The sequence below is a fragment of the Sphaerulina musiva genome, assembly GCF_000320565.1.
Source record: "Sphaerulina musiva SO2202 unplaced genomic scaffold SEPMUscaffold_2, whole genome shotgun sequence".
NCBI lineage: Eukaryota > Fungi > Ascomycota > Dothideomycetes > Mycosphaerellales > Mycosphaerellaceae > Sphaerulina > Sphaerulina musiva.
The window spans coordinates 3,034,131-3,046,012 of record NW_016017384.1 but is presented as its reverse complement, the minus strand read 5'-3'; the positions used below and the strand labels follow the sequence as shown (position 1 = coordinate 3,046,012).

Genomic DNA, 11,882 nt, shown 5'->3' with positions numbered 1-11,882 from the left:
AAGGGTAGAATTAGAGTTTATACTTCAAGGCTCTTCCCGCAAGCGATAAGCAGCCGCGATAGCCGACTATTTACCTCGAGCTCTCAATGCCGACTGGTGACTCTCTTTTCTCAGAGCCTCCCTGCAACACCGAGACCCAACACCAGTCCCTGAGAAAGAAAGAGGAAAAGAAAGAAAGACGAGACAATGGCTTCAGCAGTGGCAGGACGAGCCTTCGCAGCGGTGCGATGCAGTCGACCGCAGTTCCTTCGTCTGCGCGCACAGCAGCCACAACAACAACACTTCACCAAGCCCGCAGTGCGAAGCTTCACCGCAAGCGCAAAAGGTCAGACCTGAAATTCAAAGATGGTGGCCTGACCAATCACACATTTCCGTTCCCAAACTGATGCATGGTCAATCATACAGTTTGGGAAAAGCGCTACACTGAAGACCACGAGTGGGTTGAACTTGACGCCGACGGAGTCCATGGTAAGTGCAATGACAATGCCCTGCCATCCTTCTCCATGAAGAAACTAGACCCCACTTTCACATGCAAACCAAACAAATTGATGTGCTAACACCCCTCCCCCCTTCCTCTCTCCTCCCAGGCACAATCGGAATATCGCAATACGCAGCCTCCGCCCTCGGCGACGTCGTCTTCGTCGAACTCCCGACCGTCGATCTCGAAGTCTCAGCAGGAGACTCCATCGGCGCCGTAGAATCCGTCAAGTCCGCGTCGGACATCATGACGCCTGTCAGCGGAGTGATTGTGGAGGCCAACAGTGTCTTGGAAGATACCCCTTCGACGATTAACAAGTCTCCCGAGGGAGATGGGTGGTTGGCCAAGATTAAGATCAGCAGCAAGGCTGAATTTGAGGGGTTGAAGAGTGCGGAGGAGTATAAGAAGTTTACGGAGGAGGCCGAGGAGGATCATTAGGACTCTTCTCTGGGTTATTTTGGTGCCTGTATGGGGTTGGGATGGGGCAATGGGGAGGATGGGGTGTTCTCGCGAAGGGGTTCCTCTGGTCTGGTGATATATTAGTCGGAGCGTTACCTTGTCTTTCGGGTAGAGATGCTTGCAAGAAACGTCAATTATACTCGGGGTCGTCTCGATCTCGAAGTATCTTCATTATCTACCTCCCTCAACTTGGGTAGAGGCATCGATGCGGCCGAGTAAGACAGATCCGCTACCAGATCACCTATGACCAACCACCCTCAAGAACAATGAAATACCTGCTCTCGATCCCCACACTTGTGTCGAATTGCCTATGAACATCGCCATTCTATTCCTCCGACAATGAGGTCTATCTGTGCCAGTACTCAAGTCTATCTGTACATGGAGCACGAGGCGAGTCTGGTCTTCGAGATTTGCGGCCCAATGCTAGAACCTTACCCAGGCTTCTTCAGCCTCCCATAATCCGTCCAGGACTCAGCTGTGTTGCCACGAGACGAAAATGATTAAACTGACTGTCTGCACGCTTTGAACCCTTCCTCGAGCATACAGGTTCGCGGGAAGAGGGAATCCACACACAGTGTGCACTTTGCCGGACTCAGGGCTGTTTCCGTATCCGCATGATCGTCACTGTCGCGCCCAAGGAACATCACAGAAGGCGTCATTTTTGCAATCTGTCTCGTGTAACCCCATCAGAACGGCTCGGCTTAATGCATCAGCGCCTGGGTATCATTCCAAGATCTGGGAAAATGCCCAAAGTAGCTCACGAAGGAGCGCTCCAATCCAGTGGACTCAAGTCGTCCACGAAAGAGATGTCGTCAAGATTGACTGGATAGTTGGGATCCAAGTAAGTCCCGAAAATGTCGTCGATTCCCTCAAACATCCCCAGCCAGTCGGCCTCAGTAGCCGGCTGCTGTTCGACATCTGGCGCAGCGGACTCATTGCCTTCTGATTCAGCCGTGGCGTTGTCTGCGGTGGGATGATCCACCAGGGTATGCGGTTTCCAAAAGCTTGCGGCACAGATGTGAGGACTATGTCGGCCCTCTTCCGATCCTCTGGTCACTCGGAACACTGCCAAATCAGGCGCTTTTTCTAGTTGATCCAACACTTTTCTGGCGATCGTTGCAATGACATCTGCAGAAGACCATGTACGGCGTAGCTTTTGCAATATTTGGCAGCAAGACTTGAAATCCTGGCGCGCATCCTCTTGTTGGTGCTGGAGCTGTGATTGACGTAGATGTTGATAAGATACCGACATTGCCAAGCTGATCGCGTAGGAAAGGATGGGGAATGGTAGAAGGGTTGGCAGTAGGTGCGAGCTCATTAGTCTATTGATCTCGATTGCGCAGAGACTCTGTCGGACATATGAATTGGTCGATCGAGACACGAACTTGACGCCGCGTGAACGATGCGAGAGCACGGCGACAAGCATGTAGTACAGATGCAGCGTAGCCATTGTAGGTCGGTCCAAGTTGTGTCCTTTACCTTCTTCAATGGCATCTTCAAAGCTTGGAAAGTCTTCCTCCCAGCCAGAAACCTCTAGCGGTACCCCTGGCCGGTAGAAGCCAATCACTTTATTGAGTGTGCGAGTGATACACAACCATACCTCGAATGCTGGAAAGCCACTTTCCCCAGACTCGAACGGCTCTATGGCGACGTCGATGTCACTCATCATGATCGGACGGCCATAGATACAGCTGTTGACCCGATCGAGGCTCCATAGACACCAGAATATCCGCTTGGTTTGGAGATCATCGCTCGACGTGACTCCAGTATGTTGCCCTAGATGCCAACCCATCGTCTGCAGATAATGCATTGCCTGATTTAAACACAAGGTAGCCTCTTCCGCCCCTTCCGCGCTCTCAGCGTGCAGGCTAGCTAGAGCCAGGGTTCGAATGAGTGTGATTTTCTCATATCTTCCAGGTACTCGTAACGCAACCATAAGCGACTTGTGTAACCTACGACAAAACTCGCGTGCGACTAAGGGAGTAGACGACTCGTTGAGCCGGAGATAAGGAGCAGCTTCAGAGTGCTTTGCCGCAACCAGACATACAGCATGGACTAAAGCCTCTGGCACGACACCTCGAGCATAGTCTCTGCGGAATTCAGCCTCGTCCAGCAAAGGCAGGACGGGATGCAGTTTTCGAAAGTAAATGTCGATCAGAGGGGTATAAGCAGTTGAGTGAGGTCGCTCTTCACCTGCGGTCGCCTCAGCAGCTTCATCTCGAGCAGTATTTTTCTGTCGTACCAGGGCGTCATATTCGCGACGATCTACCCAAATCCCGATGTCGTCGTTCTGTTCACGGATCTCCTGTGGAGCTGCAGGCTGATGTCGCTGCAAGAAGGTCGACTCCGGGACCAAATCACTGATGAACCGCCTGGAAATGGACGCTGTTGATCCTGCTAATTAGACGTTAGTTCCAGACGTGGTGAAGGAGTGAGTATACAAAGTTTCATCGTACTCGGTGCTGGCAGACTCCCGTTGGTATTGCCGTTCGAGGGCGGTCCGTCAGCTTCAGATTCATCTTCGACCTGACGATCCCTCTCTTTCTCTGACTCGTCGGCTGCTGGAAAGTGAATGCATCGTTTCTGATACGCTCATCATCAGTCTCAGGTATGCACAAGTTGCGAAGCATACTGGACAAGGATGGGAAAGCCCACCTTCCTCGTCCGACAAGACTCACACGCCTTGGCGAGCCTCCTCCGCTTAGGTGCGCTGTCGCCGTATTGATTGACAAACGTGAGCTCCAGCGCCATCCTGGAGTTGGAGTGCTGGGCACACTCGGCGCGTCCTGGTCAGCGATGCAAGCGTCGGCTAGTGGGGTGGTGGCGCTTGTCGTGAAAAAAGTGAGGTGTATGCGCTATGGCTTAGGTAATCACAGTTGCCGACGACATTCGAGCTTCCCATCACTCGAACTCGTCACCACTTCATCCTTTTCGCGAGATTTGGCATACCATGTTCATCCTTCGCCATGGCAGCCGTACCGCACGTCAGGCTACATGTATGCGAGCACATGTTGTGCGATTGTCCCGAAGAACGGCATCAAGAACAGCAATACCAATACCACCAGCCTCGCCACCAGTCCCAGTAGTCGATGCATGTCCATCCCCCACATGTGGTTGTCGAGCGGCGCCGTCGGGTCTTGACATCGATCGAGAGTCAAGCTTGAGTGGCACAATGGCTGCGTATGGGGAACAAATCTTGCTATGCACTGGGAAAGCAGATTGGAAGAGCAAAATCGAAGACGAGGAGGATGCTGGACTGCTGCGGCAACTGAAGAAGTTTCTCGTAAGAGGAGGCAAATATGTCGATGTGCGTGGGCAGAGACTATTCGCAGAGTCACATGTACAATAGAGGCTGATACAGATAGTATAGCCTTATCACAATGTCTTGATAACCAACAGCTCGTTCGCTAGCACTCCGACCAGAACAGATCCAGACCAGACCATGTCTGCTAGCATGCCTCTATCGGCGTTCTTACTTCCCAGCTTCCAGTTCGTCCCTTCGATCCCTTCGGATCCTGCAGCGGTGGAATCCTTTATCAAAGCTTTCGTCCTTCCGAGTAAACTTCACAAATCCTACGATACCTTCTCACCTGCGCAACGTGAGCTTCTTCTACGCCAACCTGAAGGACAGCGAGATTTTCCCCAGGCAAGAGACGTCAACGAGATTCTTGTTCTGATCTGCGGACACGGTGGAAGAGATGAGCGATGCGGGACGCTAGGTCCCTTGCTGAGAGATGAATTTGAGGAGAAGCTGGAACGACAGAACATCAAAGTGATGAAAGAGGCCCCAGACCACATCGAAGAACAGCAGGCCGGCATGCCAACTGCAAGGGTCGGGACGATAAGCCATATTGGTGGACATAAATGGGCCGGAAATGTGATCATATACATACCACCGAGCTTCACAGACCATCCACTAGCCGGGAAAGGGATATGGTATGGCAGAGTGGGCCCCGAACATGTGGAGGGTATTGTTTCTCAAACGATCATCGACGGAAAAGTGACCAAGGACCTGTTCCGTGGTGGTATTGATCGCAGTGGAGAGATCATAAGATTATAGGTCACTCTGCGACATAATCTATCAGGTTAAAGTCCAGATTCCTGGCAAGGCTCTGGACATGCTCCCAGGATATTAGAGGTCCAACTCTCAACTTTCCACCAGGCTCGAGAGGATCGCTGCTCCCGATACCGCCAGCTCGCACCAGAAGCCGGAGGTTCGACAGAGTGGCGATTTGCTTGTACATATCAATAGTCGTTCTGACCTCGTCTGGCAGTATGGCATGCAAGATTGCCAGTAATCGGTCGATGGTGAAAGCAGATGCTCCCAGGAGGTGTCGAGATATCTGCCGTTTCTGGCTTGGCCTGCCACCAGATCGTGCCGTCCCGCCGCCTTTCTTCCGCCGCTTCTTCTCCGTTGTTTTCATAAAGTAAAGTGCATCCAAACGAGCAGGGTTGAAGGAAGCCAGGTAAGCTGCAACCAATATCCACTTGGAGTAGTATGGCAGCTCATGAGTTTTGTTTTTCGATATCAGAGTAGCCGCTTCAGCACTGCCCACCACAGAATCCAGCAATGAGCTTTCATCCTGGAGTATTCGACGCTGCGCCACTAGAAGGCGACTGAAATCTCGCGTGCCAAAGTCTCCATTGATTACTGGCGCCACAAAAGGTCGCCACAACTTGTGGCAGGTATCTCGAAATGATGCCAGATCACGAACTGCACTTTGCGCAAAAGAGTCCCACACTGCAGCACAGAAGCGAGGCCATAACCAGGCCTTATCCTCTTCGTGAGTGTCGTCATCATAGTCTAGTGCTTCTGACGGTGGCTCAACGAAAATGTCTGGAGGTTTGCGAGCCAATATGTGCACTGACTGGGCTCGACTGTAAGGTGGAAAGTGAACATGCGGAATGCCAGCCTGATGAAGAAACCGAGGCGATGGATATCGCACAACGAGTAACAAAATAAGCTGCGGCAACACCTCTCCTAGACGTCCCAGTGCTGGTAATAAGGTTGGCGCCCTGTCGCGCTGCTCATCGATGCCATCCAGCACCAGCACAAATTTGTCATTTCCTTCCAGTGTTCGTTGTAGATGGACCACGAGAGTGCTGATATTCTCGCATCGTCCTGGATGTGGAGCGACATCGCTGTTGAGTTCATGCTTCGTGGAACCTTCGTGAACGGAAGCGGCTATTTGCTCCAAGAGGTGCCTGCCTGTTACACATTCTTGACATCGCACGATTGCATGGCGCAGCCTGCTCGCTTCCAGATATGACTTGACGATGGCGCTCTTGCCAGTCGCACGCGGTCCATATACAATTAGCGAGGAAGGACTGGGCAGAGTGGGCTGTGCCGCAAGTCAGCAGATGCGTACTTTGGTTGGGGATGGGTGGGGGGGAAAGTCATCCACGTGCCGAGAGCAAAGCGGATAAGTGTCGCAAAGGACCATCTCTGCACGACCACTCCTTTGACAAAGACCCGAAAATCTCATCTTGCAGCATTTTGAAGCCCATATCGACTGGAAATTGGAGAGCACCTCAGATAGGTGAAGTAGGAGGTAGGTCGGCGCGTCTGAGTTACGCGACGCGCTAGTGCTTGCTAGGGCAGGGATCGGCGCGGGCTGAGCTCCGTCGTGCTTAAAAAGTGCAACTGCGACTGTGAAGACAGAAGGCACGAAGATGTCGTCGCTTCTAGTGGGGGCTCGCGAGCTCCTGGCAAGTCTGACTCCAAGATGGTCTTTCTTCTCCAGCTTCACCACCTTTTCCCTCTTCCTCCACTCGTACATCTTCCGCAAGTCCCGCAACCTCATCGCCGCCGTCATGGCCACCATGCCTCGCCGCGACTCGAAGTTCACCATCGAGCCAGAGCCAGAGCCCAAGCGGCGCATGGCTCACCTCAAGACCAAAGAAGAGTGTCGGCTGGGGAATGAAACAATTCAAGTCTGGACCGTTGAGCTGCCTAGCAAGCACGCTGAAGGGATTCTGAAGTACCTCGTCTCCTGTTCCGTTCATGAATATGATCTGATTTGGGCCAGGGTGATCAAGGACGAGATTCCCGGACAAGACTCGATCGACCTGCAGCACCTCCGCCGTTTCGCGAAGCCCAAGTACCTTCCTGACCATGTTCTCGGCAAGCGAGATCTGGCCAAAGCCATGTACGCTGTGCCGCGAGCCTGGGAGTCGATACCATCCACTGTTATGCAAGCACCCGGTAGTACCGCGTGGGAGTATTCGACCCCAGCGTCCGGCAAGGCACGAAGCTCTGGTGCCCGTCCCGCAACTCTGCACCTTCTTGTTTGTCCCACTCGGGTTATCAGTCTGAGGGACTTATTCGATGTGCTCAAGGAATTCCCACCCTTCTGCTCAAACGCTGAGTCATGGGCCTACCCACTGGAGCTCAAAGAGATCACCGTTCCTCTTCTCGCACCTACGAGCCCCAAGCAAGCCAACGACTGGTCGAAGGAATACTGGCCAACATTTTACCGAAAGACCAACCCGTTTGGAGCTCACCCATCCAGCATTAAGAAAGCAGAGGAGGAGCTCCAGGCGCCGTCGGAAGATAACATCGGCGTGGACGAAGCTTTTGAACTTGCGCGTAAGGCTGGAGAGGAGAATCGTCGCAAGGGCATTGGCACCGGCACTGGTTGCGTCGTTGTCGAGCGTGTCGATGGCAAGACTCAGATCATCGCTGTCGCCGGTGACGCCAGATGGGCACCGCGAGTACCAAACATACCGGAACCCGACCCCAAGAGCTCTCGACAAGGAAACATGATGGGCCATGCGGTGATGCGTGCCGTCGGCATGATTGGTCGTAAACGCCTGCGCGTCGCAACTATGGCCATCGCCAAGTCAGCAGCCAAAGCTGAAAGCAACTTCCACAAGGGTGGTCTCGCCGTCGATCCTGCAGCACGAGATGCCTTCTTCGCCGATCTTCCCATCACCGAGCTCGAACGTGTCTACTTTGAGAAAGACAACCTCAAGCCAGATGGCTACCTCTGCCTCAAACTAGAGGTGTTCCTTACCCACGAACCCTGCATAATGTGCTCGATGGGCCTGGTCCATAGCCGTGTTGGCCGAGTCATCTTCAAGACCCGCATGCCCGAGACCGGAGGTTTGACTGCCGAGATGAATAGTAACGATTCCGGACCGGTTGGCCTCGGGTATGGCATGTGCTGGCGTAAGGAGCTGAATTGGCAGTTCATGTGCTGGGAGTACATTCCGGTAGAAGAGAGTGGAACTGTGGACAGGCAGAGCAGCGTTGAGGTTCTCAGGGATGAGAAGTACCCACCCTCACCAACAGATGACACTCCGCCACAAGATATCGAGAGTGCTAATGTTACTGTTACTAGCTTTGCGCGCATGCATGTGTAGAACACCTGTGATGCAGAATGGAGCTGGCGGAGCATAGTTTACGGGGGCATGAACCAGATGACAGAATTATACAACAACTTAGACCGTGTCATGGCTATGGCGCAGTATGAGATGATCGGGATTAGCGTTGGCGTTGTGAGAGCGGAAAAAGAGGACGCTCCCGGGCTACTTGTCAATCATAGTGTACATTATGCATGGAAAGGAGATGTGGCAGATATGGGCACTCAGATGGCAGCAATATTGTGCAGCAGGTATGCAAGTAGTGGCTACAAACTGGACGATGCCAAGTGGCCGCCTCGAATCAACGCTTCTCTTATTTCATCACTCGTGGCTCATCACGTCGTCTCCATGTCTAGGCAAAGATCCTCTGCAGTAGTCGTTCCTTTTCTCAATAACAGTCTTTTCACGACGCCCTCCTCAACGACTCGGGCCAACTACTGCTCCGCTTTGTATGCTTCTTCTTCTTCTCCATTATCTCCCTCAACCTTCTTCTTATCCCCAGCTCATGCTTTGGTCTGCTTGCATATGACTCAAGGGTGGTGTTTCCATAGAAGCCTTCCACAGTCGTCGTCCCCGCCGAGAGGTATCGCTTCTCTTCTGCCCACTCATGTAGTGCAGCTAGATAGTGCGCTTTCGATGGAAACCCTCGGTATGGAGAGTCTGATGCGTCGACTAGCGTTCTTGTAGGTGAAGCTGCTCGGGGCGTTGGATGGGTAGTAGTGTCGACATGATCTTCTACCAGTGTGCGTTCCGTTTCTGTTGAAAGGCGGAGGCGTTGATGTTCCGAATCTGGATCTGGATCTTGAGTGTGTGAAGACATGATGGTGGAGACGACGAGGATGTGACTGTAGAATGAATAAATCGGAGGCGGTGGGTATGAGAGTACCTAAGGTACCTGTAAATGAGTGTGAGAAGGGCAGGCTACATGTAGGTACGCCTATTGTGCAATGATGTATTGCCCTATCGTCCGTCTGTCACATGTGGCAAGTCTGCAGCCCCCCTTCGGCGTCTTACAGTGTGGGAGTGACATGCAGCACAAGCGGCTATTGAACGCCACGGCGCGTTTTCTAAGTCCTGGGAGTCAGGACGCGATTGCAAATACATACATCCCACTGAGGTGTGCACACATCGAATCATCAGCGGCGTAATGTGTGTGGAGTAGGAGGTCGTAGTAGGTTATTCCGTCGATCCGTGTGGAGGAGAGATCTGGGGTGTTGCACGGACCGGGCCGGGGGCTATATGTATGTTTCTCTGCTGAATCAGCAGATGTAGTGCCTAAGGCATTCAAATCCAACTGGACTGGACATCCTCGGAGCCACATGTTACACAGCTACTAGGTAGAGGTTCGAAGTGTTATTTGTCCATCAATTCTTAACCAAAGTTTGTTCTGAATTTGACGACTGCCTTCCGAGGGGCGTATTGAATCTGGAAGTACCTAGAGTCACCTGCCTCGTAGCCCGCCATACCTTATTCCGTACCCTCTGTTCGTGTACCTGGACATGTCACTGAGCGCGGGACTATGGAGAACTCTGGGAAGAGCAACTTCGGCGAGGTCAGGCATTGCCGGATTCTCGCACTGCAGCAGGCGGAGTGAAGATCAGGACAAGTTGACAGCAACGGGAACAACGGCGACGAAGAAAGAAGCGAAACTGCCTACACTACCCGAGGGCCCGCAAGAGAATGAAGAGCAAGAAAAGAGGCAGCAGGCTAGGGAGGGGGTCAAGAAGACGGCAAGATTCGGCCTGCCATCCCTGGTATTCTTTGCTGTCGGTCTGCCACTTGGATACTACTTCAGCGACTACTTGCCTCTCCGCAAAGGGAACAGCCTGTCAGACCCGAGCGAGTTTGTAAAGTACACTCTGATCGGCAAGGAGAATGTGTCTTCAACATGCGCCATCTTCCGGCTTAAGCCTTCGACGGGAACCGCAGTAGATTTGGACGACCCAAACCTCGAGCGAGCTATCACGAGCGTAGAGTTTAAACAACCCCAATTGCAAATTGCGAGGTCGTATACCTGTCTCCCTCAGGCGGATGGGCAGCATGAGGACGAGCTACGATTCTTGATCAGAAGAGAGCAGAAAGGTGAAGTCTCGAACTTCTTGCATCGCCTGCCTGAGGGTGCCGAGCTGGAAACTCGTGGACTCCATCCAGAGTTCGTGCTCCCAGAGAACGTGAACAGCGTAGCATTTCTAGTTGGAGGTACAGGCATAGCTCCTGCAGCACAGGCGGCAGATATGCTGTCAAGCGAAGCAGATGTTCACATTCTATGGGCGAGCAGGAGAAGGGAAGACTGTATTGGCGGATACAACGATACGCAACCCGAGGGCAGAAGTGTTGGCTGGAACTTCTGGGGTGCGTCCAAGGCCGCGAAGCATGGGGAGAAAGGTGAGGACCTACCCAATGCCGAGAAGGGGGCTTTAGTCACTTTGCTGGAGAACCTGAAGAAGCGCTCTGCCGGGGCAGATGGTCGTACTAGACGTCTGACAGTCGACTACTTCGTGGATGAGGAAGGCTCATTCATCAGGCCTGAAGATGTCAAGCGTATGCTCTACCAGCTTTCTCGGTCACAGAAAGACACGGACAGTGGCCGTAACATTCTGTTCGTGTCAGGCCCAGAGGGGTTCCTCAGGTACTGGGCAGGCGCCAAGCAGTGGTCTAATGGCAGAGAAGTGCAAGGGCCGCTCAGAGGCGTGCTGTCCACGCTGGATCTGTCCGGGTGGGATGTGGTGAAGCTGTGATGGACTTGTGAAGGCACTTCGCCACCACCTTCAGTGATCATCCTTTGGGATGGCGACAGTCCTGCCGGAGCGAGTAGCCACCTATACCATTGTATGGTGTCGCGTAACAGCGTTGAACGCCTCGCCCTTGCTCACCCGCCACTGTATCCCTTGTGATGTGCACTTCCGGACACCGGCTCGAGGTCTTCGCTTATCCGAAAACGGCTCCGCTAGTTGAACAGTACACAGCTTTGGCACTGATTTCTCTACAGTACCAGAGCAGACTCTGTGCCAGACCTTGGCCAACGTTGCAACAGGATTCTCTTTGGAGTACGAATATCTTTTTCGAGAATAATGTCGACACAGACACCAATCCTCAGTAAGGCGACACACAGCACAGTGAAGGAGCCTAGCACTAGGTATATGATACGAATCTCACTGATAAATGGCGCTACGGAGGTAACTCCAGGTTGTTTTAATAAGCGGTAGAGTAGTGGCATAAGCTCGGGTAGTTGTGGAGGCCCACCTGGGCCCAGTTACGTGCAGCCGGCATTATACAGATCGGCGACAAGAGCCCGGCGCACTACGCCGACGCTCTTTACTCACCTCAACTCCCTCACCTCGGCCTGAAGAATATGATATTGCCTTCTACACGTAACTCACCCAGATTCTTCGTTCCGGCACGATGGCTGGTGATAGCGGAACGGGCCCGAGCGAGAGTGTGGCATGTACTGAAGTTACGGTCGACAATCACAATACTGAGGATGGCTCTCCTACTGCCCTGAGCCATGGACGACCCGCATGCTTCAAGAACACCTTCCAGGAGGTGCTCTTTGTCCTCTCAGCGACCATGGCCATTGGAA

At 52.9% G+C, this 11,882-nt stretch overlaps 7 protein-coding genes across 7 annotated transcripts; 4 read left to right on the top strand and 3 right to left on the bottom strand.

Moving 5' to 3' along the window:
• The first annotated feature begins 123 nt into the window (after nucleotides 1–123).
• Nucleotides 124–1,215, top strand: SEPMUDRAFT_147689 (GCV_H-domain-containing protein). Its single transcript, XM_016904464.1, has 3 exons — nucleotides 124–325; nucleotides 406–468; nucleotides 588–1,215. Exons 1-3 carry the CDS (start codon nucleotides 187–189, stop codon nucleotides 914–916), a joined length of 531 nt encoding a protein of 176 aa, XP_016764097.1. The 5' UTR covers nucleotides 124–186; the 3' UTR covers nucleotides 917–1,215.
• Nucleotides 1,216–1,226: 11 nt separating this feature from the next.
• On the bottom strand, nucleotides 1,227–3,688 carry SEPMUDRAFT_162034 (uncharacterized protein; the record flags this gene model as incomplete). Its single annotated transcript, XM_016907975.1, has 3 exons — nucleotides 1,227–3,334; nucleotides 3,394–3,520; nucleotides 3,593–3,688. The coding sequence occupies 3 exons, from the start codon at nucleotides 3,686–3,688 to the stop codon at nucleotides 1,695–1,697; spliced, it is 1,863 nt and encodes a 620-aa protein (XP_016764096.1). The 3' UTR covers nucleotides 1,227–1,694.
• A 187-nt stretch (nucleotides 3,689–3,875) lies between these two features.
• Nucleotides 3,876–4,997, top strand: SEPMUDRAFT_81270 (Suc_Fer-like-domain-containing protein; the record flags this gene model as incomplete). The annotated part of the gene is made up of 2 exons (XM_016910270.2): nucleotides 3,876–4,244; nucleotides 4,308–4,997. The coding sequence occupies exons 1-2, from the start codon at nucleotides 3,888–3,890 to the stop codon at nucleotides 4,995–4,997; spliced, it is 1,047 nt and encodes a 348-aa protein (XP_016764095.1). The 5' UTR covers nucleotides 3,876–3,887.
• On the bottom strand, nucleotides 4,270–6,433 carry SEPMUDRAFT_162032 (uncharacterized protein; the record flags this gene model as incomplete). Its single annotated transcript, XM_016907974.1, has 2 exons — nucleotides 4,270–6,279; nucleotides 6,347–6,433. 2 exons carry the CDS (start codon nucleotides 6,431–6,433, stop codon nucleotides 4,999–5,001), a joined length of 1,368 nt encoding a protein of 455 aa, XP_016764094.1. The 3' UTR covers nucleotides 4,270–4,998.
• A 151-nt stretch (nucleotides 6,434–6,584) lies between these two features.
• On the top strand, nucleotides 6,585–8,447 carry SEPMUDRAFT_147688 (uncharacterized protein). The gene is made up of 2 exons (XM_016904463.1): nucleotides 6,585–6,918; nucleotides 6,967–8,447. Exons 1-2 carry the CDS (start codon nucleotides 6,611–6,613, stop codon nucleotides 8,300–8,302), a joined length of 1,644 nt encoding a protein of 547 aa, XP_016764093.1. The 5' UTR covers nucleotides 6,585–6,610; the 3' UTR covers nucleotides 8,303–8,447.
• Nucleotides 8,448–8,536: 89 nt separating this feature from the next.
• On the bottom strand, nucleotides 8,537–9,297 carry SEPMUDRAFT_147687 (uncharacterized protein). The gene has a single exon (XM_016904462.1). The coding sequence runs from the start codon at nucleotides 9,120–9,122 to the stop codon at nucleotides 8,706–8,708; it is 417 nt and encodes a 138-aa protein (XP_016764092.1). The 5' UTR covers nucleotides 9,123–9,297; the 3' UTR covers nucleotides 8,537–8,705.
• A 429-nt stretch (nucleotides 9,298–9,726) lies between these two features.
• SEPMUDRAFT_147686 (uncharacterized protein) lies at nucleotides 9,727–11,863 on the top strand. Its single transcript, XM_016904461.1, has one exon. It carries the CDS (start codon nucleotides 9,802–9,804, stop codon nucleotides 11,038–11,040), a length of 1,239 nt encoding a protein of 412 aa, XP_016764091.1. The 5' UTR covers nucleotides 9,727–9,801; the 3' UTR covers nucleotides 11,041–11,863.
• Nucleotides 11,864–11,882: the final 19 nt, after the last annotated feature.

Excerpts from the sequence above, each read along its gene's own strand:
- SEPMUDRAFT_147689 (XM_016904464.1), top strand. The coding sequence starts at position 187 with ATGGCTTCAGCAGTGGCAGGACGAGCCTTCGCAGCGGTGCGATGCAGT. Across the intron at positions 326-405 it reads CTTCACCGCAAGCGCAAAAG|TTTGGGAAAAGCGCTACACT; the intron begins GTCAGACCTGAA and ends TCAATCATACAG. Across the intron at positions 469-587 it reads TGACGCCGACGGAGTCCATG|GCACAATCGGAATATCGCAA; the intron begins GTAAGTGCAATG and ends CTCTCCTCCCAG.
- SEPMUDRAFT_147688 (XM_016904463.1), top strand. The coding sequence starts at position 6,611 with ATGTCGTCGCTTCTAGTGGGGGCTCGCGAGCTCCTGGCAAGTCTGACT. Across the intron at positions 6,919-6,966 it reads CACGCTGAAGGGATTCTGAA|GGTGATCAAGGACGAGATTC; the intron begins GTACCTCGTCTC and ends GATTTGGGCCAG.
- SEPMUDRAFT_147687 (XM_016904462.1), bottom strand. The coding sequence starts at position 9,122 with ATGTCTTCACACACTCAAGATCCAGATCCAGATTCGGAACATCAACGC.
- SEPMUDRAFT_147686 (XM_016904461.1), top strand. The coding sequence starts at position 9,802 with ATGTCACTGAGCGCGGGACTATGGAGAACTCTGGGAAGAGCAACTTCG.